The sequence below is a fragment of the Phyllobates terribilis genome, unplaced genomic scaffold (genome assembly GCF_046119375.1).
Source record: "Phyllobates terribilis strain yellow unplaced genomic scaffold, ASM4611937v1 Scaffold_10__3_contigs__length_209671492, whole genome shotgun sequence".
Classification (NCBI taxonomy): domain Eukaryota; kingdom Metazoa; phylum Chordata; class Amphibia; order Anura; family Dendrobatidae; genus Phyllobates; species Phyllobates terribilis.
The window spans coordinates 206,668,284-206,691,587 of record NW_027362770.1 but is presented as its reverse complement, the minus strand read 5'-3'; the positions used below and the strand labels follow the sequence as shown (position 1 = coordinate 206,691,587).

The 23,304-nt window shown below is 62.0% G+C and overlaps 1 protein-coding gene across 1 annotated transcript; it reads left to right on the top strand.

Annotated features, from left to right (window-relative positions):
- Positions 1 to 3,514: 3,514 nt before the first annotated feature.
- STRAP (serine/threonine kinase receptor associated protein) lies at positions 3,515 to 22,286 on the top strand. Its single transcript, XM_073649489.1, has 9 exons — positions 3,515 to 3,739; positions 5,123 to 5,258; positions 5,345 to 5,426; positions 5,878 to 5,950; positions 7,033 to 7,132; positions 8,179 to 8,316; positions 21,002 to 21,138; positions 21,597 to 21,746; positions 21,941 to 22,286. The coding sequence occupies exons 1-9, from the start codon at positions 3,628 to 3,630 to the stop codon at positions 22,000 to 22,002; spliced, it is 990 nt and encodes a 329-aa protein (XP_073505590.1). The 5' UTR covers positions 3,515 to 3,627; the 3' UTR covers positions 22,003 to 22,286.
- Positions 22,287 to 23,304: the final 1,018 nt, after the last annotated feature.

Genomic DNA, 23,304 nt, shown 5'->3' with positions numbered 1-23,304 from the left:
TGTGCTGTGCTGCTTCTATGCTGCTCCTGCAGGTGGTGCTGTGTGCTGTGCTGCTCCTATGCTGCTTCTGCAGGTGACGCTGTGTGCTGTGCTGCTCCTATTCTGCTTCTGCAGGTGGCGCTGTGTGCTGTGCTGCTTCTGCAGGTGGCGCTGTGTGCTGTGCTGCTTCTGCAGGTAGCGCTGTGTGCTGTGCTGCTTCTGCAGGTGGCGCTGTGTGCTGTGCTGCTTCTGCAGGTAGCGCTGTGTGCTGTGCTGCTTCTGCAGGTGGCGCTGTGTGCTGTGCTGCTCCTATGCTGCTCCTACAGTTGGTGCTGTGTGCTGTGCTGCTCCTGCAGGTAGCGCTGTGTGCTGTGCTGCTCCTATGCTGCTCCTGCAGGTGGCGCTGTGTCCTGTGCTGCTCCTATGCTGCTCCTGCAGGTGGCGCTGTGTGCTGTGCTGCTCCTGCAGGTGGCGCTGTGTGCTGTGCTGCTCCTATGCTGCTCCTGCAGGTGGCGCTGTGTGCTGTGTTGCTCCTATGCCGCTCCTGCAGGAGGCGCTGTGTGCTGTGCTGCTCCTATGCTGCTCCTGCAGGTGGCGCTGTGTGCTCTGCTGCTCCTGCAGGTGGCGCTGTGTGCTGTGCTGCTCCTATGCTGCTCCTGCAGGTGGCGCTGTGTGCTGTGCTGCTCCTGCAGGTGGCGCTGTGTGCTGTGCTGCTCCTATACTGCTCCTGCAGGTGGCGCTGTGTGCTATGCTACTCCTGCAGGTGGCGCTGTGTGCTGTGCTGCTCCTGCAGGTGGCGCTGTGTACTGTGCTGCTCCTATGCTGCTCCTGCAGGTGTCGCTTTGTGCTGTGCTGCTCCTATGCTGCTCCTGCAGGTGGCGCTGTGTGCTGTGCTGCTCCTGCAGGTGGCGCTGTGTGCTGTGCTGCTCCTATGCTGCTCCTGCAGGTGGCGCTGTGTGCTGTGCTGCTCCTATGCTGCTCCTGCAGGTGGCGCTGTGTGCTGTGCTGCTCCTATGCTGCTCCTGCAGGTGGCGCTGTGTGCTGTGCTGCTCCTATGCTGCTCCTGCAGGTGGCGCTGTGTGCTGTGCTGCTCCTGCAGGTGGCACTGTGTGCTGTGCTGCTCCTATGCTGCTACTGCAGGTGGCGCTGTGTGCTGTGCTGCTCCTATGCTGCTCCTGCAGGTGGCGCTGTGTGCTGTGCTGCTCCTATGCTGCTCCTGCAGGTGGCGCTGTGTGCTGTGCTGCTCCTGCAGGTGGCGCTGTGTGCTGTGCTGCTCCTATGCTGCTACTGCAGGTGGCGCTGTGTGCTGTGCTGCTCCTATGCTGCTCCTGCAGGTGGCGCTGTGTGCTGTGCTGCTCCTATGCTGCTCCTGCAGGAGGCGCTGTGTGCTGTGCTGCTCCTGCAGGTGGCGCTGTGTGCTGTGCTGCTCCTATGCTGCTCCTGCAGGTGGCGCTGTGTGCTGTGCAGCTCCTGCAGGTGGCGCTGTGTGCTGTGCTGCTCCTATGCTGCTCCTGCAGGAGGCGCTGTGTGCTGTGCTGCTCCTGTAGGTGGCGCTGTGTGCTGTGCTGCTCCTATGCTGCTCCTGCAGGTGGCGCTGTGTGCTGTGCTGCTCCTATGCTGCTCCTGCAAGAGGCGCTGTGTGCTGTGCTGCTCCTGCAGGTGGCGCTGTGTGCTGTGCTGCTCCTATGCTGCTCCTGCAGGTGGCGCTGTGTGCTGTGCTGCGCCTATGCTGCGCCTGCAGGTGGCGCTGTGTGCTGTGCTGCTCCTGCAGGTGGCGCTGTGTGCTGTGCTGCTCCTATGCTGCCCCTGCAGGTGGCGCTGTGTGCTGTGCTGCTCCTATGCTGCTCCTGCAGGTGGCGCTGTGTGCTGTGCTGCTCCTGCAGGTGGCGCTGTGTGCTGTGCTGCTCCTATGCTGCTCCTGCAGGAGGCGCTGTGTGCTGTGCTGCTCCTATGCTGCTCCTGCAGGTGGCGCTGTGTGCTGTGCTGCTCCTGCAGGTGGCACTGTGTGCTGTGCTGCTCCTATGCTGCTCCTGCAGGTGGCGCTGTGTGCTGTGCTGCGCCTATGCTGCCCCTGCAGGTGGCGCTGTGTGCTGTGCTGCTCCTATGCTGCTCCTGCAGGTGGCGCTGTGTGCTGTGCTGCTCCTATGCTGCTCCTGTAGGTGGCGCTGTGTGCTGTGCTGCTCCCATGCTGCTCCTGCAGGTGGCGCTGTGTGGTGTGCTGCTCCTGCAGGTGGCGCTGTGTGCTGTGCTGCTCCTTTGCTGCTCCTGCAGGTGGCGCTGTGTGCTGTGCTGCTCCTGCAGATGGCGCTGTGTGCTGTGCTGCTCCTGCAGGTGGCGCTGTGTGCTGTGCTGCTCCTTTGCTGCTCCTGCAGGTGGCGCTGTGTCCTGTGCTGCTCCTGCAGGTGGCGCTGTGTGCTGTGCTGCTCCTGCAGGTGGCGCTGTGTGCTGTGCTGCTCCTGCAGGTGGCGCTGTGTGCTGTGCTGCTCCTTTGCTGCTCCTGCAGGTGGCGCTTTGTGCTGTGCTGCTCCTGCAGGTGGCGCTGTGTGCTGTGCTGCTCCTGCAGGTGGCGCTGTGTGCTGTGCTGCTCCTATGCTGCTCCTGCAGGTGGCGCTGCGTGCTGTGCTGCTCCTATGCTGCTCCTGCAGGTGGCGCTGTGTGCTGTGCTGCTCCTTTGCTGCTCCTGCAGGTGGCGCTGTGTGCTGTGCTGCTCCTGCAGGTGGCGCTGTGTGCTGTGCTGGTCCTTTGCTGCTCCTGCAGGTGGCGCTGTGTGCTGTGCTGCTCCTGCAGGTGGCGCTGTGTCCTGTGCTGCTCCTATGCTGCTCCTGCAGGTGGCGCTGTGTGCTGTGCTGCTCCTATGCTGCTCCTGCAGGTGGCGCTGTGTGCTGTGCTGCTCCTTTGCTGCTCCTGCAGGTGGCGCTGTGTGTTGTGCTGCTCCTGCAGGTGGCGCTGTGTGTTGTGCTGCTCCTGCAGGTGGCGCTGTGTGCTGTGCTGCTCCTTTGCTGCTCCTGCAGGTGGCGCTGTGTGCTGTGCTGCTCCTTTGCTGCTCCTGCAGGTGGCGCTGTGTGCTGTGCTGCTCCTGCAGGTGGCGCTGTGTGCTGTGCTGCTCCTGCAGGTGGCGCTGTGTGCTGTGCTGCTCCTTTGCTGCTCCTGCAGGTGGCGCTGTGTGCTGTGCTGCTCCTATACTGCTCCTGCAGATGGCGCTGTGTGCTGTGCTGCTCCTTTGCTGCTCCTGCAGGTGGCGCTGTGTGCTGTGCTGCTCCTATGCTACTCCTGCAGGTGGCGCTGTGTGCTGTGCTGCTCCTGCAGGTGGCGCTGTGTGCTGTGCTGCTCCTATGCTGCTCCTGCAGGTGGCGCTGTGTGCTGTGCTGCTCCTATGCTACTCCTGCAGGTGGCGCTGTGTGCTGTGCTGCTCCTTTGCTGCTCCTGCAGGTGGCGCTGTGTGCTGTGCTGCTCCTATGCTGCTCCTGCAGGTGGCGCTGTGTGCTCAGTGAGCTGGGCGTTTGGTGACTCCTCCCGCTTCCGTGACGTCACCTTCCAGGACTCCGGTCTTTTCCGCCCTTATCTAATATGGCCGGCGGCTTCTTCCGGTGCGGCGCTTTCTGAGCGCAGTTTCCGGTCGCGTGCGCAGCTGTTGTGTGTGGAGCGACCATGGCGATGCGGCAGACCCCGCTGACCTGCTCCGGTCACACCCGGCCTGTTGTGGACCTGGCCTTCTCCGGCATCACACCCTACGGATACTTCCTCATCAGCGCCTGTAAAGGTGAGAGCCCGGTACACCGCCCGGCCCAGCCCCCCGGTACACCGCCCGACCCCCCCCCCCCCAGCCCCCGGTACAGCGCCCGACCCCCCCGGTACACCGCCCGACCCCCCCCCCCCCCCCCCGGTACACCGCCCGACACCCCCCCCCCCCCGGTACACCGCCCGACACCCCACACCCCCCGGTACACCGCTCGACACCCCCCCCCACACCCACCCTCCGGTACACCGCTTGATCCCCCCCGGTACACCGCCCGACCCAATCTACCGCCTGACCCCCCCCCCCGGTACACCGCCCGACACCCCCCCGTCCCCCCCCCCCCCCCCCCCACACACACACACAAACACACACACACACACACACCGGTACACCGCTCGACCCCCCCCCCACCCCCCGTACACCACCCGACACCCCCCCCACACACACACACACACACCCTCCGGTACACCGCTCGACCTCCCCCCGTACACCGCCCTCCCCCCGTACACCGCCCTCCCCCACCCCCCCGGTACACCGCCCGACCCCCTCCCTAGCCCGCCAGGGGGCTCTTGTAAATAAACCTCTAGCTGATATAATGTCATTAGCATATTAACAAACATCATTGTTTTCAAACACAAGAGAAATCCACATTCACTTTCATACAGTCTGTCCTTCTTGACCAGCCACAATAATGCACATACAGTTACAAGTCAACACAAACACAAGTGCATTTCTCTTGGATTAACAAATCTAGATGTCTGGCTGATCTATATATATAATCGTCTTATCCCGTCTGTCTGTCCTGGAAATCCCGCGTCGCTCATTGGTCCGGCAGCGGCCAATCAGCGCCGCGGGATTTCTGAAAAAAGATGGCGGCCGTTAGCGGCTCATCTGCGGGACAGAGATGCAGCCGGGAGATGACAGGCTCGAGGCATTCATCTCCTGGCCGGTAGCAGCAGAAGGACCCCGACCGCCGGCGCCGCTGACCTCCATGCCGAAGGGAGAGTCGGGATACTTCTGCTGCGACCGCCCGCTCATGTCCCGGGTTCTCGCAGCGGAAGTATCCGCACAGGCAGCGCCGCTCCCCGGTCCTCACTAACACGATTCGATGATTGGTCGCGGTTTTCAGCCACGATCGATCTTGCAGACACATTTAAACACTGCTGTGCTGATTGGTCGCCAGCCGCGACTAATCAGCGAGATTGGCGCAAAATGTAAACCCCGCTCTGCTGATTGCGCCCGGTCGGCCGCATACATATTCTAGAATACCCGATGCGTTAGAATCGGGCCACCATCTACTTAAGATTATAAGCTGCTCCATCTCACAGGGACGTCGTCCATTATCCCCCCCATATCCCGTCCTCCGGCCCTCCACCACCTCTCACCCCTGCATCTGTCTCTTCACAGATGGTAAGCCAATGCTGCGCCAGGGCGACACTGGAGACTGGATTGGAACATTTCTTGGCCACAAGGGGGCAGTGTGGGGGGCCACTCTCAATAAGGATGCAACCAAAGCCGCCACGGGGGCGGCCGACTTCACAGCGTAAGTAGCGGCTCAGTGGCTGGTAACAGCAATGGCCTCCGTGCAGCGCGCGTTGCTCAGTCAGTGACCGCCATCTTTTTCTCCAGTAAGGTGTGGGACGCGGTGTCGGGGGACGAGCTTGTCACACTGGCGCACAAGCACATTGTAAAGAGCGTGGACTTCACTCAGGTGAGTGCTAGGAGGGGCAGCCGCCAGGGGACTGGGGGACGGTGGGCCGGAGAAGACGGGGACGAGAGTGGCGGCAAACCAGAGAGGACTGGGACGAGAGGGGCGGTGGGCCGGCTGGAGGGGACGATGGGGGCGGCGGGCCGACGGGGCCGGAGGGGAGGGCGGGCTGGAGAGGCTGGAGCATCACCTGTGGATCTGACCCCTTCATTGCTGGGCGAGATGCCATAGATGGGTGAGGGGCAGGTGGGAGAGCCCCTCTGTTGGTTACCGGTTATGAAGGACTGGTGGGATCTAAGTGTCACTCTTGAGGAGAAGCTGTTGGGTGGGCACCGCCACTGAAGGGGATCAGCTCCTGACAGTGTACAGGAGCTAGTTTGCGGCATGGGAAGCCCCTGTACCCCGTCCTTCTCGCTGTGATACTGGTGACCTCATCCCCCTCCTTATTTTTCAGGACAGTAATCACCTGCTGACAGGAGGCCAGGACAAGCTGCTGCGGATCTACGACCTGAGCAAACCCGAGGCCGGTACGTATGGCTGTTGTATGGCTCTCTGGTGGGTGTGACGTCGTGCCCTGGCGGCGGCTCATCCTCTCCGGCCGGGGTGACGTCATGCTCCTGTTCAGTCCATCAGTGTGTAGTCTTCACCCCGTCCTGATAAAAAGACAGATGTGTAAATTATCCGTGGGTGTCTCGGCCCTGGGTTTGGCGGGCGGGCGGGCGTCTCGGCCCTGAGTTTGGCGGGCGGGCGGGCGTCTCGGCCCTGAGTTTGGCGGGCGGGCGTCTCGGCCCTGAGTTTGGCGGGCGGGCGGGCGTCTCGGCCCTGAGTTTGGCGGGCGGGCGGGCGTCTCGGCCCTGAGTTTGGCGGGCGGGCGGGCGTCTCGGCCCTGAGTTTGGCGGGCGGGCGGACGTCTCGGCCCTGAGTTTGGCGGGCGGGCGGACGTCTCGGCCCTGAGTTTGGCGGGCGGGCGTCTCGGCCCTGGGTTTGGCGGGCGTCTCGGCCCTGGGTTTGGCGGGCGTCTCGGCCCTGGGTTTGGCGGGCGTCTCGGCCCTGGGTTTGGCGGGCGTCTCGGCCCTGGGTTTGGCGGGCGTCTCGGCCCTGGGTTTGGCGGGCGTCTCGGCCCTGGGTTTGGCGGGCGTCTCGGCCCTGGGTTTGGCGGGCGTCTCGGCCCTGGGTTTGGCGGGCGTCTCGGCCCTGGGTTTGGCGGGCGGGCGTCTCGGCCCTGGGTTTGGCGGGCGTCTCGGCCCTGGGTTTGGCGGGCGTCTCGGCCCTGGGTTTGGCGGGCGGGCGTCTCGGCCCTGGGTTTGGCGGGCGGGCGGGCGTCTCGGCCCTGGGTTTGGCGGGCGGGCGGGCGTCTCGGCCCTGGGTTTGGCGGGCGGGCGGGCGTCTCGGCCCTGGGTTTGGCGGGCGGGCGGGCGTCTCGGCCCTGGGTTTGGCGGGCGGGCGGGCGTCTCGGCCCTGGGTTTGGCGGGCGGGCGTCTCGGCCCTGGGTTTGGCGGGCGGGCGTCTCGGCCCTGGGTTTGGCGGGCGGGCGTCTCGTGGTTTGTTGTGTGTGTGAGGCTGTATTAATGTGGCGCCTCCTGGTGGATGTCGCGCTTCTCTCTTGTAGATCCGGAGCAGATCGGGGGTCACACGTCGGCCATCAAGAAAGCATTGTGGTACAACGAGGACAGACAGATCATCTCTGCAGCCGACGATAAGACTGTGCGGTGAGTAACGCCGGTCATGTGATCAGCAGGCTCCGCCTACTGTGCTATGTGAGGAGTGCGTGACCCGCCGCCGCCGCTCCTCGCTGAGCTCCCTCCCCCTATCAGATGCTTCATACAGTCCGGTCCTGCTGATGGTGATTGGCCCCAGCACATAATGTGGAATCTTCTGACACAATGTATCCAGTGAACAGTTCTCTGTATAGAGACTCGTGCTAAATACAAAAGAGCAAATGATAAACAAGAATTTATAACAAAAAACAAAGAGGGAAACTAGAAAACCCTAAGCCTGCGTGCCCACTATGCGTTTTTCAAGCGATTTTGCCGTGGAATTTCCTCAGCAAAAACACTTGGTAATCCGCTGTGCTGTGCACATACTGCAGAATGTTCCGCTGCGGATTATCATTGCGGAAAAAATGCAGTGAAGGGGGCCGCCGCCGGGTGTGCGGTGGGGGCCGCCGCCGGGTGTGCGGTGGGGGCCGCCGCCGGGTGTGCGGTGGGGGCCGCCGCCGGGTGTGCGGTGGGGGCCGCCGCCGGGTGTGCGGTGGGGGCCGCCGCCGGGTGTGCGGTGGGGGCCGCCGCCGGGTGTGCGGTGGGGGCCGCCGCCGGGTGTGCGGTGGGGGCCGCCGCCGGGTGTGCGGTGGGGGCCGCCGCCGGGTGTGCGGTGGGGGCCGCCGCCGGGTGTGCGGTGGGGGCCGCCGCCGGGTGTGCTGGGGGGGGGGTCGCCGCCGGGTGTGCGGTGGGGGCCGCCGCCGGGTGTGCTGGGGGGGGGGCCGCCGCCGGGTGTGCCGGGGGGGGGGGGGGTCACCTGCCGGGCGTGCTATCTTTTGGCGGTAGTGTAGTTTGAGGTAGTAATGAGTGGCATAGCAGAAGAAGCCGCCAGGAGAATGGAGCCGTCACTTTGTCACCGCTCGGCGGCTTTGGAAGCTGAAGAACAAGTTCCCAGCAAGTTGAGGTTGCGATGCTCTGCAGGAGTCCGTTCATCGTTAGGTGCAATCACCTGATGGGCGTCTTCTGCATTTACCCTGACTCTTCGCTCTTGTCTTTAGTCTGTGGGACAGAGTCAGCATGGCCGAAGTGAAGACCCTGAACTTTAACCTGTCCGTCAGCAGCATGGAGTACATCCCGGAAGGAGAGACGCTGCTCATCACATACGGGAGAACCATCGCTCTCTATCACACTGCCAGGTACAGCGCCCCCCCCTGCCCGGACTGCCCCCCCCCCCCCCCCCTGCCCGGACTGCCCCCAAATGTGCTGACAGAAGGCAGCGGCTGCTAAGCATGGCGCCACCCCGAAAAGAGATGATGTCCTCCTCTGTACATGGCGCCAGCTGTGGAGAGGAGGTGACGGCCGCTCCTCCTGTATGTGGTGCTGGATGTAGAGGAGGTGACGGCCGCTCCTCCTGTATGTGGTGCCGGATGTAGAGGAGGTGACGGCCGCTCCTCCTGTATGTGGTGCTGGATGTAGAGGAGGTGACGGCCGCTCCTCCTGTATGTGGTGCTGGATGTAGAGGAGGTGACGGCCGCTCCTCCTGTATGTGGTGCCGGATGTAGAGGAGGTGACGGCCGCTCCTCCTGTATGTGTTGCCGGATGTAGAGGAGGTGACGGCCGCTCCTCCTGTATGTGGTGCCGGATGTAGAGGAGGTGACGGCCGCTCCTCCTGTATGTGTTGCCGGATGTAGAGGAGGTGACGGCCGCTCCTCCTGTATGTGGTGCTGGATGTAGAGGAGGTGACGGCCGCTCCTCCTGTATGTGGTGCCGGATGTAGAGGAGGTGACGGCCGCTCCTCCTGTATGTGGTGCTGGATGTAGAGGAGGTGACGGCCGCTCCTCCTGTATGTGGTGCCGGATGTAGAGGAGGTGACGGCCGCTCCTCCTGTATGTGGTGCTGGATGTAGAGGAGGTGACGGCCGCTCCTCCTGTATGTGTTGCCGGATGTAGAGGAGGTGACGGCCGCTCCTCCTGTATGTGGTGCTGGATGTAGAGGAGGTGACGGCCGCTCCTCCTGTATGTGGTGCCGGATGTAGAGGAGGTGACGGCCGCTCCTCCTGTATGTGGTGCTGGATGTAGAGGAGGTGACGGCCGCTCCTCCTGTATGTGGTGCTGGATGTAGAGGAGGTGACGGCCGCTCCTCCTGTATGTGGTGCTGGATGTAGAGGAGGTGACGGCCGCTCCTCCTGTATGTGGTGCCGGATGTAGAGGAGGTGACGGCCGCTCCTCCTGTATGTGGTGCTGGATGTAGAGGAGGTGACGGCCGCTCCTCCTGTATGTGGTGCCGGATGGAGAGGAGGTGACGGCCGCTCCTCCTGTATGTGGTGCTGGATGTAGAGGAGGTGACGGCCGCTCCTCCTGTATGTGGTGCTGGATGTAGAGGAGGTGACGGCCGCTCCTCCTGTATGTGGTGCTGGATGTAGAGGAGGTGACGGCCGCTCCTCCTGTATGTGGTGCTGGATGTAGAGGAGGTGACGGCCGCTCCTCCTGTATGTGGTGCCGGATGTAGAGGAGGTGACGGCCGCTCCTCCTGTATGTGGTGCCGGATGTAGAGGAGGTGACGGCCGCTCCTCCTGTATGTGGTGCTGGATGTAGAGGAGGTGACGGCCGCTCCTCCTGTATGTGATGCTGGATGTAGAGGAGGTGACGGCCGCTCCTCCTGTATGTGGTGCTGGATGTAGAGGAGGTGACGGCCGCTCCTCCTGTATGTGGTGCCGGATGTAGAGGAGGTGACGGCCGCTCCTCCTGTATGTGGTGCTGGATGTAGAGGAGGTGACGGCCGCTCCTCCTGTATGTGGCGCCAGCTGTGGAGAGGAGGTGACGGCCGCTCCTCCTGTATGTGGTGCTGGATGTAGAGGAGGTGACGGCCGCTCCTCCTGTATGTGGTGCTGGATGTAGAGGAGGTGACGGCCGCTCCTCCTGTATGTGGTGCCGGATGTAGAGGAGGTGACGGCCGCTCCTCCTGTATGTGGTGCCGGATGGAGAGGAGGTGACGGCCGCTCCTCCTGTATGTGGTGCTGGATGTAGAGGAGGTGACGGCCGCTCCTCCTGTATGTGGTGCCGGATGTAGAGGAGGTGACGGCCGCTCCTCCTGTATGTGGTGCTGGATGTAGAGGAGGTGACGGCCGCTCCTCCTGTATGTGGCGCTGGATGTAGAGGAGGTGACGGCCGCTCCTCCTGTATGTGGTGCTGGATGTAGAGGAGGTGACGGCCGCTCCTCCTGTATGTGGTGCCGGATGTAGAGGAGGTGACGGCCGCTCCTCCTGTATGTGGTGCTGGATGGAGAGGAGGTGACGGCCGCTCCTCCTGTATGTGGTGCTGGATGTAGAGGAGGTGACGGCCGCTCCTCCTGTATGTGGTGCTGGATGTAGAGGAGGTGACGGCCGCTCCTCCTGTATGTGGTGCTGGATGTAGAGGAGGTGACGGCCGCTCCTCCTGTATGTGGTGCTGGATGTAGAGGAGGTGACGGCCGCTCCTCCTGTATGTGGTGCTGGATGTAGAGGAGGTGACGGCCGCTCCTCCTGTATGTGGTGCTGGATGTAGAGGAGGTGACGGCCGCTCCTCCTGTATGTGGTGCTGGATGTAGAGGAGGTGACGGCCGCTCCTCCTGTATGTGGCGCTGGATGTAGAGGAGGTGACGGCCGCTCCTCCTGTATGTGGTGCCGGATGTAGAGGAGGTGACGGCCGCTCCTCCTGTATGTGGTGCCGGATGTAGAGGAGGTGACGGCCGCTCCTCCTGTATGTGGTGCTGGATGTAGAGGAGGTGACGGCCGCTCCTCCTGTATGTGTTGCCGGATGTAGAGGAGGTGACGGCCGCTCCTCCTGTATGTGGTGCTGGATGTAGAGGAGGTGACGGCCGCTCCTCCTGTATGTGGTGCTGGATGTAGAGGAGGTGACGGCCGCTCCTCCTGTATGTGGTGCCGGATGTAGAGGAGGTGACGGCCGCTCCTCCTGTATGTGGTGCTGGATGTAGAGGAGGTGACGGCCGCTCCTCCTGTATGTGGCGCTGGATGGAGAGGAGGTGACGGCCGCTCCTCCTGTATGTGGCGCTGGATGTAGAGGAGGTGACGGCCGCTCCTCCTGTATGTGGTGCCGGATGTAGAGGAGGTGACGGCCGCTCCTCCTGTATGTGGTGCCGGATGTAGAGGAGGTGACGGCCGCTCCTCCTGTATGTGGTGCCGGATGTAGAGGAGGTGACGGCCGCTCCTCCTGTATGTGGTGCCGGATGTAGAGGAGGTGACGGCCGCTCCTCCTGTATGTGGTGCCGGATGTAGAGGAGGTGACGGCCGCTCCTCCTGTATGTGGTGCCGGATGTAGAGGAGGTGACGGCCGCTCCTCCTGTATGTGGTGCTGGATGTAGAGGAGGTGACGGCCGCTCCTCCTGTATGTGGCGCTGGATGGAGAGGAGGTGACGGCCGCTCCTCCTGTATGTGGTGCTGGATGTAGAGGAGGTGACGGCCGCTCCTCCTGTATGTGGTGCTGGATGTAGAGGAGGTGACGGCCGCTCCTCCTGTATGTGGCGCTGGATGGAGAGGAGGTGACGGCCGCTCCTCCTGTATGTGGCGCTGGATGGAGAGGAGGTGACGGCCGCTCCTCCTGTATGTGGTGCTGGATGTAGAGGAGGTGACGGCCGCTCCTCCTGTATGTGGTGCCGGATGTAGAGGAGGTGACGGCCGCTCCTCCTGTATGTGGTGCCGGATGTAGAAGAGGTGACGGCCGCTCCTCCTGTATGTGGCGCCGGATGTAGAGGAGGTGACGGCCGCTCCTCCTGTATGTGGTGCCGGATGTAGAGGAGGTGACGGCCGCTCCTCCTGTATGTGGTGCTGGATGTAGAGGAGGTGACGGCCGCTCCTCCTGTATGTGGTGCTGGATGTAGAGGAGGTGACGGCCGCTCCTCCTGTATGTGGTGCCGGATGTAGAGGAGGTGACGGCCGCTCCTCCTGTATGTGGTGCCGGATGTAGAGGAGGTGACGGCCGCTCCTCCTGTATGTGGTGCCGGATGTAGAGGCGGTGACGGCCGCTCCTCCTGTATGTGGTGCTGGATGTAGAGGAGGTGACGGCCGCTCCTCCTGTATGTGGTGCTGGATGTAGAGGAGGTGACGGCCGCTCCTCCTGTATGTGGTGCCGGATGTAGAGGAGGTGACGGCCGCTCCTCCTGTATGTGGTGCTGGATGTAGAGGAGTTGACGGCCGCTCCTCCTGTATGTGGCGCTGGATGTAGAGGAGGTGACGGCCGCTCCTCCTGTATGTGGCGCCGGATGTAGAGGCGGTGACGGCCGCTCCTCCTGTATGTGGTGCTGGATGTAGAGGAGGTGACGGCCGCTCCTCCTGTATGTGATGCTGGATGTAGAGGAGGTGACGGCCGCTCCTCCTGTATGTGGTGCTGGATGTAGAGGAGGTGACGGCCGCTCCTCCTGTATGTGGTGCTGGATGTAGAGGAGGTGACGGCCGCTCCTCCTGTATGTGGTGCTGGATGTAGAGGAGGTGACGGCCGCTCCTCCTGTATGTGGTGCTGGATGTAGAGGAGGTGACGGCCGCTCCTCCTGTATGTGGTGCTGGATGTAGAGGAGGTGACGGCCGCTCCTCCTGTATGTGGTGCTGGATGTAGAGGAGGTGACGGCCGCTCCTCCTGTATGTGGTGCCGGATGTAGAGGAGGTGACGGCCGCTCCTCCTGTATGTGGTGCCGGATGTAGAGGAGGTGACGGCCGCTCCTCCTGTATGTGGTGCCGGATGTAGAGGAGGTGACGGCCGCTCCTCCTGTAAGTGGCGCTGGATGTAGAGGAGGTGACGGCCGCTCCTCCTGTATGTGGCGCTGGATGTAGAGGAGGTGACGGCCGCTCCTCCTGTATGTGGTGCCGGATGTAGAGGAGGTGACGGCCGCTCCTCCTGTATGTGGTGCTGGATGTAGAGGAGGTGACGGCCGCTCCTCCTGTATGTGGTGCCGGATGTAGAGGAGGTGACGGCCGCTCCTCCTGTATGTGGCGCTGGATGTAGAGGAGGTGACGGCCGCTCCTCCTGTATGTGGTGCTGGATGTAGAGGAGGTGACGGCCGCTCCTTCTGTATGTGGTGCCGGATGTAGAGGAGGTGACGGCCGCTCCTCCTGTATGTGGTGCCGGATGTAGAGGAGGTGACGGCCGCTCCTCCTGTATGTGGCGCTGGATGTAGAGGAGGTGACGGCCGCTCCTGTATGTGGTGCTGGATGTAGAGGAGGTGACGGCCGCTCTTGTATGTGGTGCTGGATGTAGAGGAGGTGACGGCCGCTCCTCCTGTATGTGGTGCTGGATGTAGAGGAGGTGACGGCCGCTCCTCCTGTATGTGGTGCCGGATGTAGAGGAGGTGACGGCCGCTCCTCCTGTATGTGGTGCCGGATGTAGAGGAGGTGACGGCCGCTCCTCCTGTATGTGGTGCCGGATGTAGAGGAGGTGACGGCCGCTCCTCCTGTATGTGGTGCCGGATGGAGAGGAGGTGACGGCCGCTCCTCCTGTATGTGGTGCCGGATGGAGAGGAGGTGACGGCCGCTCCTCCTGTATGTGGTGCCGGATGGAGAGGAGGTGACGGCCGCTCCTCCTGTTCGTGGTGCCGGATGTAGAGGAGGTGACGGCCGCTCCTCCTGTTCGTGGTGCCGGATGTAGAGGAGGTGACGGCCGCTCCTCCTGTATGTGGTGCCGGATGTAGAGGAGGTGACGGCCGCTCCTCCTGTATGTGGTGCCGGATGTAGAGGAGGTGACGGCCGCTCCTCCTGTATGTGGTGCTGGATGTAGAGGAGGTGACGGCCGCTCCTCCTGTATGTGGTGCTGGATGTAGAGGAGGTGACGGCCGCTCCTCCTGTATGTGGTGCTGGATGGAGAGGAGGTGACGGCCGCTCCTCCTGTATGTGGTGCTGGATGGAGAGGAGGTGACGGCCGCTCCTCCTGTATGTGGTGCTGGATGTAGAGGAGGTGACGGCCGCTCCTCCTGTATGTGGTGCTGGATGTAGAGGAGGTGACGGCCGCTCCTCCTGTATGTGGTGCCGGATGTAGAGGAGGTGACGGCCGCTCCTCCTGTATGTGGTGCCGGATGTAGAGGAGGTGACGGCCGCTCCTCCTGTATGTGGCGCTGGATGTAGAGGAGGTGACGGCCGCTCCTCCTGTATGTGGCGCTGGATGTAGAGGAGGTGACGGCCGCTCCTCCTGTATGTGGCGCTGGATGTAGAGGAGGTGACGGCCGCTCCTCCTGTATGTGGTGCCGGATGTAGAGGAGGTGACGGCCGCTCCTCCTGTATGTGGTGCCGGATGTAGAGGAGGTGACGGCCGCTCCTCCTGTATGTGGCGCTGGATGTAGAGGAGGTGACGGCCGCTCCTCCTGTATGTGGTGCTGGATGTAGAGGAGGTGACGGCCGCTCCTTCTGTATGTGGTGCTGGATGTAGAGGAGGTGACGGCCGCTCCTCCTGTATGTGGTGCCGGATGTAGAGGAGGTGACGGCCGCTCCTCCTGTATGTGGCGCCGGATGTAGAGGAGGTGACGGCCGCTCCTGTATGTGGTGCTGGATGTAGAGGAGGTGACGGCCGCTCCTCCTGTATGTGGTGCCGGATGTAGAGGAGGTGACGGCCGCTCCTCCTGTATGTGGTGCCGGATGTAGAGGAGGTGACGGCCGCTCCTCCTGTATGTGGTGCTGGATGTAGAGGAGGTGACGGCCGCTCTTGTATGTGGTGCTGGATGTAGAGGAGGTGACGGCCGCTCCTCCTGTATGTGGTGCTGGATGTAGAGGAGGTGACGGCCGCTCCTCCTGTATGTGGTGCCGGATGTAGAGGAGGTGACGGCCGCTCCTGTATGTGGTGCTGGATGTAGAGGAGGTGACGGCCGCTCCTCCTGTATGTGGTGCCGGATGTAGAGGAGGTGACGGCCGCTCCTCCTGTATGTGGTGCCGGATGTAGAGGAGGTGACGGCCGCTCCTCCTGTATGTGGTGCCGGATGTAGAGGAGGTGACGGCCGCTCCTCCTGTATGTGGTGCCGGATGTAGAGGAGGTGACGGCCGCTCCTCCTGTATGTGGTGCCGGATGTAGAGGAGGTGCCGGCCGCTCCTCCTGTATGTGGTGCCGGATGTAGAGGGGGGGATGCCGGCTCCTCCTGTATGTGGTGCTGGATGTAGAGGAGGTGACGGCCGCTCCTCCTGTATGTGGCGCCGGATGTAGAGGAGGCGACGGCCGCTCCTCCTGTATGTGGTGCTGGATGTAGAGGAGGTGACGGCCGCTCCTCCTGTATGTGGTGCCGGATGTAGAGGAGGTGACGGCCGCTCCTCCTGTATGTGGTGCCGGATGTAGAGGAGGTGACGGCCGCTCCTCCTGTATGTGGTGCCGGATGGAGAGGAGGTGACGGCCGCTCCTCCTGTTCGTGGTGCCGGATGTAGAGGAGGTGACGGCCGCTCCTCCTGTTCGTGGTGCCGGATGTAGAGGAGGTGACGGCCGCTCCTCCTGTATGTGGTGCCGGATGTAGAGGAGGTGACGGCCGCTCCTCCTGTATGTGGTGCCGGATGTAGAGGAGGTGACGGCCGCTCCTCCTGTATGTGGTGCTGGATGTAGAGGAGGTGACGGCCGCTCCTCCTGTATGTGGTGCTGGATGTAGAGGAGGTGACGGCCGCTCCTCCTGTATGTGGTGCTGGATGGAGAGGAGGTGACGGCCGCTCCTCCTGTATGTGGTGCCGGATGTAGAGGAGGTGACGGCCGCTCCTCCTGTATGTGGTGCCGGATGTAGAGGAGGTGACGGACGCTCCTCCTGTATGTGGTGCCGGATGTAGAGGAGGTGACCGCCGCTCCTCCTGTTCGTGGTGCCGGATGTAGAGGAGGTGACGGCCGCTCCTGTATGTGGTGCTGGATGTAGAGGAGGTGACGGCCGCTCCTGTATGTGGTGCTGGATGTAGAGGAGGTGACGGCCGCTCCTCCTGTATGTGGTGCTGGATGTAGAGGAGGTGACGGCCGCTCCTCCTGTATGTGGTGCTGGATGTAGAGGAGGTGACGGCCGCTCCTCCTGTATGTGGCGCTGGATGTAGAGGAGGTGACGGCCGCTCCTCCTGTATGTGGTGCTGGATGTAGAGGAGGTGACGGCCGCTCCTCCTGTATGTGGTGCCGGATGTAGAGGAGGTGACGGCCGCTCCTCCTGTATGTGGTGCTGGATGTAGAGGAGGTGACGGCCGCTCCTCCTGTATGTGGTGCCGGATGTAGAGGAGGTGACGGCCGCTCCTCCTGTATGTGGTGCTGGATGGAGAGGAGGTGACGGCCGCTCCTCCTGTATGTGGTGCTGGATGGAGAGGAGGTGACGGCCGCTCCTCCTGTATGTGGTGCTGGATGTAGAGGAGGTGACGGCCGCTCCTCCTGTATGTGGTGCTGGATGTAGAGGAGGTGACGGCCGCTCCTCCTGTATGTGGTGCCGGATGTAGAGGAGGTGACGGCCGCTCCTCCTGTATGTGGTGCCGGATGTAGAGGAGGTGACGGCCGCTCCTCCTGTATGTGGCGCTGGATGTAGAGGAGGTGACGGCCGCTCCTCCTGTATGTGGCGCTGGATGTAGAGGAGGTGACGGCCGCTCCTCCTGTATGTGGCGCTGGATGTAGAGGAGGTGACGGCCGCTCCTCCTGTATGTGGTGCCGGATGTAGAGGAGGTGACGGCCGCTCCTCCTGTATGTGGTGCCGGATGTAGAGGAGGTGACGGCCGCTCCTCCTGTATGTGGCGCTGGATGTAGAGGAGGTGACGGCCGCTCCTCCTGTATGTGGTGCTGGATGTAGAGGAGGTGACGGCCGCTCCTTCTGTATGTGGTGCTGGATGTAGAGGAGGTGACGGCCGCTCCTCCTGTATGTGGTGCCGGATGTAGAGGAGGTGACGGCCGCTCCTCCTGTATGTGGCGCCGGATGTAGAGGAGCTGACGGCCGCTCCTGTATGTGGTGCTGGATGTAGAGGAGGTGACGGCCGCTCCTCCTGTATGTGGTGCCGGATGTAGAGGAGGTGACGGCCGCTCCTCCTGTATGTGGTGCCGGATGTAGAGGAGGTGACGGCCGCTCCTCCTGTATGTGGTGCTGGATGTAGAGGAGGTGACGGCCGCTCTTGTATGTGGTGCTGGATGTAGAGGAGGTGACGGCCGCTCCTCCTGTATGTGGTGCTGGATGTAGAGGAGGTGACGGCCGCTCCTCCTGTATGTGGTGCCGGATGTAGAGGAGGTGACGGCCGCTCCTGTATGTGGTGCTGGATGTAGAGGAGGTGACGGCCGCTCCTCCTGTATGTGGTGCCGGATGTAGAGGAGGTGACGGCCGCTCCTCCTGTATGTGGTGCCGGATGTAGAGGAGGTGACGGCCGCTCCTCCTGTATGTGGTGCCGGATGTAGAGGAGGTGACGGCCGCTCCTCCTGTATGTGGTGCCGGATGTAGAGGAGGTGACGGCCGCTCCTCCTGTATGTGGTGCCGGATGTAGAGGAGGTGCCGGCCGCTCCTCCTGTATGTGGTGCCGGATGTAGAGGGGGGGATGCCGGCTCCTCCTGTATGTGGTGCTGGATGTAGAGGAGGTGACGGCCGCTCCTCCTGTATGTGGCGCCGGATGTAGAGGAGGCGACGGCCGCTCCTCCTGTATGTGGTGCTGGATGTAGAGGAGGTGACGGCCGCTCCTCCTGTATGTGGTGCCGGATGTAGAGGAGGTGACGGCCGCTCCTCCTGTATGTGGTGCCGGATGTAGAGGAGGTGACGGCCGCTCCTCCTGTATGTGGTGCCGGATGTAGAGGAGGTGACGGCCGCTCCTCCTGTATGTGGTGCCGGATGTAGAGGAGGTGACGGCCGCTCCTCCTGTATGTGGTGCCGGATGTAGAGGAGGTGACGGCCGCTCCTCCTGTATGTGGTGCCGGATGTAGAGGAGGTGACGGCCGCTCCTCCTGTATGTGGTGCCGGATGTAGAGGAGGTGACGGCCGCTCCTCCTGTATGTGGTGCCGGATGGAGAGGAGGTGACGGCCGCTCCTCCTGTATGTGGTGCCGGATGGAGAGGAGGTGACGGCCGCTCCTCCTGTATGTGGTGCTGGATGTAGAGGAGGTGACGGCCGCTCCTCCTGTATGTGGTGCCGGATGTAGAGGAGGTGACGGCCGCTCCTCCTGTATGTGGTGCCGGATGTAGAGGAGGTGACGGCCGCTCCTCCTGTATGTGGTGCCGGATGTAGAGGAGGTGACGGCCGCTCCTCCTGTATGTGGCGCCGGATGTAGAGGAGGCGACGGCCGCTCCTCCTGTATGTGGTGCCGGATGTAGAGGAGGTGACGGCCGCTCCTCCTGTATGTGGCGCTGGATGTAGAGGAGGTGACGGCCGCTCCTCCTGTATGTGGTGCCGGATGTAGAGGAGGTGACGGCCGCTCCTCCTGTATGTGGTGCCGGATGTAGAGGAGGTGACGGCCGCTCCTCCTGTATGTGGTGCTGGATGTAGAGGAGGTGACGGCCGCTCCTGTATGTGGTGCTGGATGTAGAGGAGGTGACGGCCGCTCCTGTATGTGGTGCTGGATGTAGAGGAGGTGACGGCCGCTCCTCCTGTATGTGGTGCTGGATGTAGAGGAGGTGACGGCCGCTCCTCCTGTATGTGGTGCCGGATGTAGAGGGGGGGACGCCGGCTCCTCCTGTTCGTGGTGCCGGATGTAGAGGAGGTGACGGCCGCTCCTGTATGTGGTGCTGGATGTAGAGGAGGTGACGGCCGCTCCTGTATGTGGTGCTGGATGTAGAGGAGGTGACGGCCGCTCCTCCTGTATGTGGTGCTGGATGTAGAGGAGGTGACGGCCGCTCCTCCTGTATGTGGTGCTGGATGTAGAGGAGGTGACCGCCGCTCCTCCTGTTCGTGGTGCCGGATGTAGAGGAGGTGACGGCCGCTCCTCCTGTATGTGGTGCCGGATGTAGAGGGGGGGACGCCGGCTCCTCCTGTTCGTGGTGCCGGATGTAGAGGAGGTGACGGCCGCTCCTGTATGTGGTGCTGGATGTAGAGGAGGTGACGGCCGCTCCTGTATGTGGTGCTGGATGTAGAGGAGGTGACGGCCGCTCCTCCTGTATGTGGTGCTGGATGTAGAGGAGGTGACGGCCGCTCCTCCTGTATGTGGTGCTGGATGTAGAGGAGGTGACCGCCGCTCCTCCTGTTCGTGGTGCCGGATGTAGAGGAGGTGACGGCCGCTCCTGTATGTGGTGCTGGATGTAGAGGAGGTGACGGCCGCTCCTGTATGTGGTGCTGGATGTAGAGGAGGTGACGGCCGCTCCTCCTGTATGTGGTGCTGGATGTAGAGGAGGTGACGGCCGCTCCTCCTGTATGTGGTGCCGGATGGAGAGGAGGTGACGGCCGCTCCTCCTGTATGTGGTGCCGGATGTAGAGGAGGTGACGGCCGCTCCTCCTGTATGTGGTGCCGGATGTAGAGGAGGTGACGGCCGCTCCTCCTGTATGTGGTGCCGGATGTAGAGGAGGTGACGGCCGCTCCTCCTGTATGTGGTGCCGGATGTAGAGGAGGTGACGGCCGCTCCTCCTGTATGTGGTGCCGGATGTAGAGGAGGTGACGGCCGCTCCTCCTGTATGTGGTGCCGGATGTAGAGGAGGTGACGGCCGCTCCTCCTGTATGTGGTGCCGGATGTAGAGGAGGTGACGGCCGCTCCTCCTGTATGTGGTGCCGGATGTAGAGGAGGTGACGGCCGCTCCTCCTGTATGTGGTGCCGGATGTAGAGGAGGTGCCGGCCGCTCCTCCTGTATGTGGTGCCGGATGTAGAGGAGGTGACGGCCGCTCCTCCTGTATGTGGTGCCGGATGTAGAGGAGGTGACGGCCGCTCCTCCTGTATGTGGTGCCGGATGTAGAGGAGGTGACGGCCGCTCCTCCTGTATGTGGTGCTGGATGTAGAGGAGGTGACGGCCGCTCCTGTATGTGGTGCTGGATGTAGAGGAGGTGACGGCCGCTCCTCCTGTATGTGGTGCCGGATGTAGAGGAGGTGACGGCCGCTCCTCCTGTATGTGGTGCCGGATGTAGAGGAGGTGACGGCCGCTCCTCCTGTATGTGGTGCCGGATGTAGAGGAGGTGACGGCCGCTCCTCCTGTATGTGGTGCCGGATGGAGAGGAGGTGACGGCCGCTCCTCCTGTTCGTGGTGCCGGATGTAGAGGAGGTGACGGCCGCTCCTCCTGTTCGTGGTGCCGGATGTAGAGGAGGTGACGGCCGCTCCTCCTGTATGTGGTGCTGGATGTAGAGGAGGTGACGGCCGCTCCTCCTGTATGTGGTGCCGGATGTAGAGGAGGTGACGGCCGCTCCTCCTGTATGTGGTGCCGGATGTAGAGGGGGGGACGCCCGCTCCTCCTGTTCGTGGTGCCGGATGTAGAGGGGGGGACGCCGGCTCCTCCTGTATGTGGTGCCGGATGTAGAGGAGGTGACGGCCGCTCCTCCTGTATGTGGTGCCGGATGTAGAGGAGGTGACGGCCGCTCCTCCTGTATGTGGTGCTGGATGTAGAGGAGGTGACGGCCGCTCCTCCTGTATGTGGTGCCGGATGTAGAGGAGGTGACGGCCGCTCCTCCTGTATGTGGTGCCGGATGTAGAGGGGGGGACGCCGGCTCCTCCTGTTCGTGGTGCCGGATGTAGAGGGGGGGACGCCGGCTCCTCCTGTTCGTGGTGCCGGATGTAGAGGAGGTGACGGCCGCTCCTCCTGTATGTGGTGCTGGATGTAGAGGGGGGGACGCCGGCTCCTCCTGTTCGTGGTGCCGGTACTTCTGATCTTCTTACTACCTCGTTCCTTATGGTATTTGGTCACTTCTCGTCTTGGACGACTTCTGGATATTGACAGTGTTTGATCCCTCCTGAGGAGCAGCCTGACTTCTCCCCTCTTACAGATCCTGGGGGTCTTTGTGATGGTTATTTTTATATTCTTTCCAGCCTGGAGCTGATAAAGTCGTTTGAGGCACCGGCCCCCATCAACTCTGCTTCTCTCCACCCTGAAAAGGACTGCATTGTGGCCGGAGGGGATGACTTCAAGCTGTATAAGTACGACTACACCACCGGAGAGGAGCTCGGTGAGGAATCGTCACCTGACGGCGGTGGCCCCCGATTCCCCCCCCCCCCCTCCTGACCGGTGGCCCCCGATCCCCCCCCCCTGACCGGCGCTGGCCCCCGACCGGCGCTGGCCCCCGATCCCCCCCCCGACCGGCGCTGGCCCCCGATCCCCCCCCCGACCGGCGCTGGCCCCCGATTCCCCCCCCACCTGACCGGCGCTGGCCCCCGATTCCCCCCCCCCCACACACCTGACCGGCGCTGGCCCCCGATTCCCCCCCCCACACACACCTGACCGGCGCTGGCCCCCGATTCCCCCCCCCCCCACACACCTGACCGGCGCTGGCCCCCGATTCCCCCCCCCCCACACACCTGACCGGCGCTGGCCCCCGATCCCCCCCCCCCCCCCCTGACCGGCGCTGGCCCCCGATCCCCCCTGACCGGCGCCTGTGATCCTCATCTCCCTTCTTTCCTCTGTCAGAATCCTATAAAGGCCATTTTGGTCCGGTCCATTGTGTTCGCTTCAGTCCGGACGGCGAGCTTTATGCCAGCGGCTCTGAGGACGGCACTCTACGACTGTGGCAGACGGCCGTGGGGAAGACGTACGGCCTGTGGAAGTGTGTTCTGCCCGGTAAGAGGGTGGGGAATGGTCTGCTCAGGCTTCACTATTGGGAGACTGGGGCACCACAGTGGGTCATTTGTCTCCAGATGCCACCATCTCTCACCCTGGCATGGGGGCTGCGGACTGTTCCTGCCATGTGGGGGGGACGGTTACCGGGGAGGGGACGTTTCGTATCGTGACTGCATTGTCGTCTCTCTGAGCAGATGAGTTGGTCTTGGAGAACTCTGACGTCATTTACAACGTCTCGTCCGAGGTGAAAGCTTGAGCGCTCCGGTCTTCATGTGTTCAGACTCGATGAACATCCAGACGCTTCCCGGGAAGAGTCCTCCATCTACGGCGACGGCGCAGCTTCTGGGACGATGGCGCAGGAGGGAGATGGCAGCGCATGTTGTGACGGGACACCAGTGACGTGTGTGACGACGGATGGAATTCATTGTGTGGTGGGAGGGTGTAATCATGGAGGGTCCGCTCTCCTGCCCCCGACCACTGTTACATCATCTGCTTCTCTGTATTTACGTAATGTTCTCTGAATAAACTCTGTACAAAGTCCGGGGTCTGCTGTGTGTGCGGCGAGGGGCCGTCTGCCCTGGTCAGGGGGTCTCTGCCTCACCTCCGTCATCAGTATCTGCTGACCGCCCGTCTCTTCTATTATATATACATACATACAGTACAGAGCAAAAGTTTGGACACACCTTCTCATTTAAAGATTTTTCTGTATTTTCATGACTATGAAAATTGTCCATTCACACTGAAAGCATCAAAACTATGAATTACCACATGTGGAATTATATACTTAACAAAAAAGTGTGAAACAAGTGAAAATATGTCTTATATTCTAGGTTCTTCACAGTAGCCACCTTTTGCTTTGATGACTGCTTTGCACACTTTGGCATTCTCTTGATGAGCTTCAAGAGGTAGTCACCGGAAATGGTCTTCACTTCACAGGTGGGCCCTGTCAGGTTTAATAAGTGGGATTTCTTGCCTTATAAATGGGGTTGGGACCATCAGTTGTGTTGTGCAGAAGTCTGGTGGATACACAGCTGATAGTCCTACTGAATAGACTGTTAGCTGCTTTTTTCTTGCCATAATACAAATTCTAAGTAAAGAAAAACGAGTGGCCATCATTACTTTAAGAAATGAAGGTCAGTCAGTCCGAAAAATTGGGAAAACTTTGAATGTGTCCCCAAGTGCAGTTGCAAAAACCATCAAGCGCTACAAAGAAACTGGCTCACATGAGGACCGCCCCAGGAAAGGAAGACCAAGAGTCACCTCTGCTTCTGAGGATAAGTTTATCCGAGTCACCAGCCTCAGAAATCGCAGGTTAACAGCAGCTCAGATTAGAGACCAGGTCAATGCCACACAGAGTTCTAGCAGCAGACACATCTCTTCAACAACTGTTAAGAGGAGACTTTGTGCAGCCGGCCTTCATGGTAAAATAGCTGCTAGGAAACCACTGCTAAGGACAGGCGACAAGCAGAAGAGACTTGTTTGGGCAAAAGAACACAAGGAATGGACATTAGACCAGTGGAAATCTGTGCTTTGGTCTGATGCGTCCAAATTTGAGATC

Coding starts and splice junctions, on each gene's coding strand:
- STRAP (XM_073649489.1), top strand. CDS start 3,628: ATGGCGATGCGGCAGACCCCGCTGACCTGCTCCGGTCACACCCGGCCT. Junction 7,133..8,178: donor GCCGACGATAAGACTGTGCG/GTGAGTAACGCC, acceptor TCTTGTCTTTAG/TCTGTGGGACAGAGTCAGCA. Junction 8,317..21,001: donor GCTCTCTATCACACTGCCAG/GTACAGCGCCCC, acceptor TATTCTTTCCAG/CCTGGAGCTGATAAAGTCGT.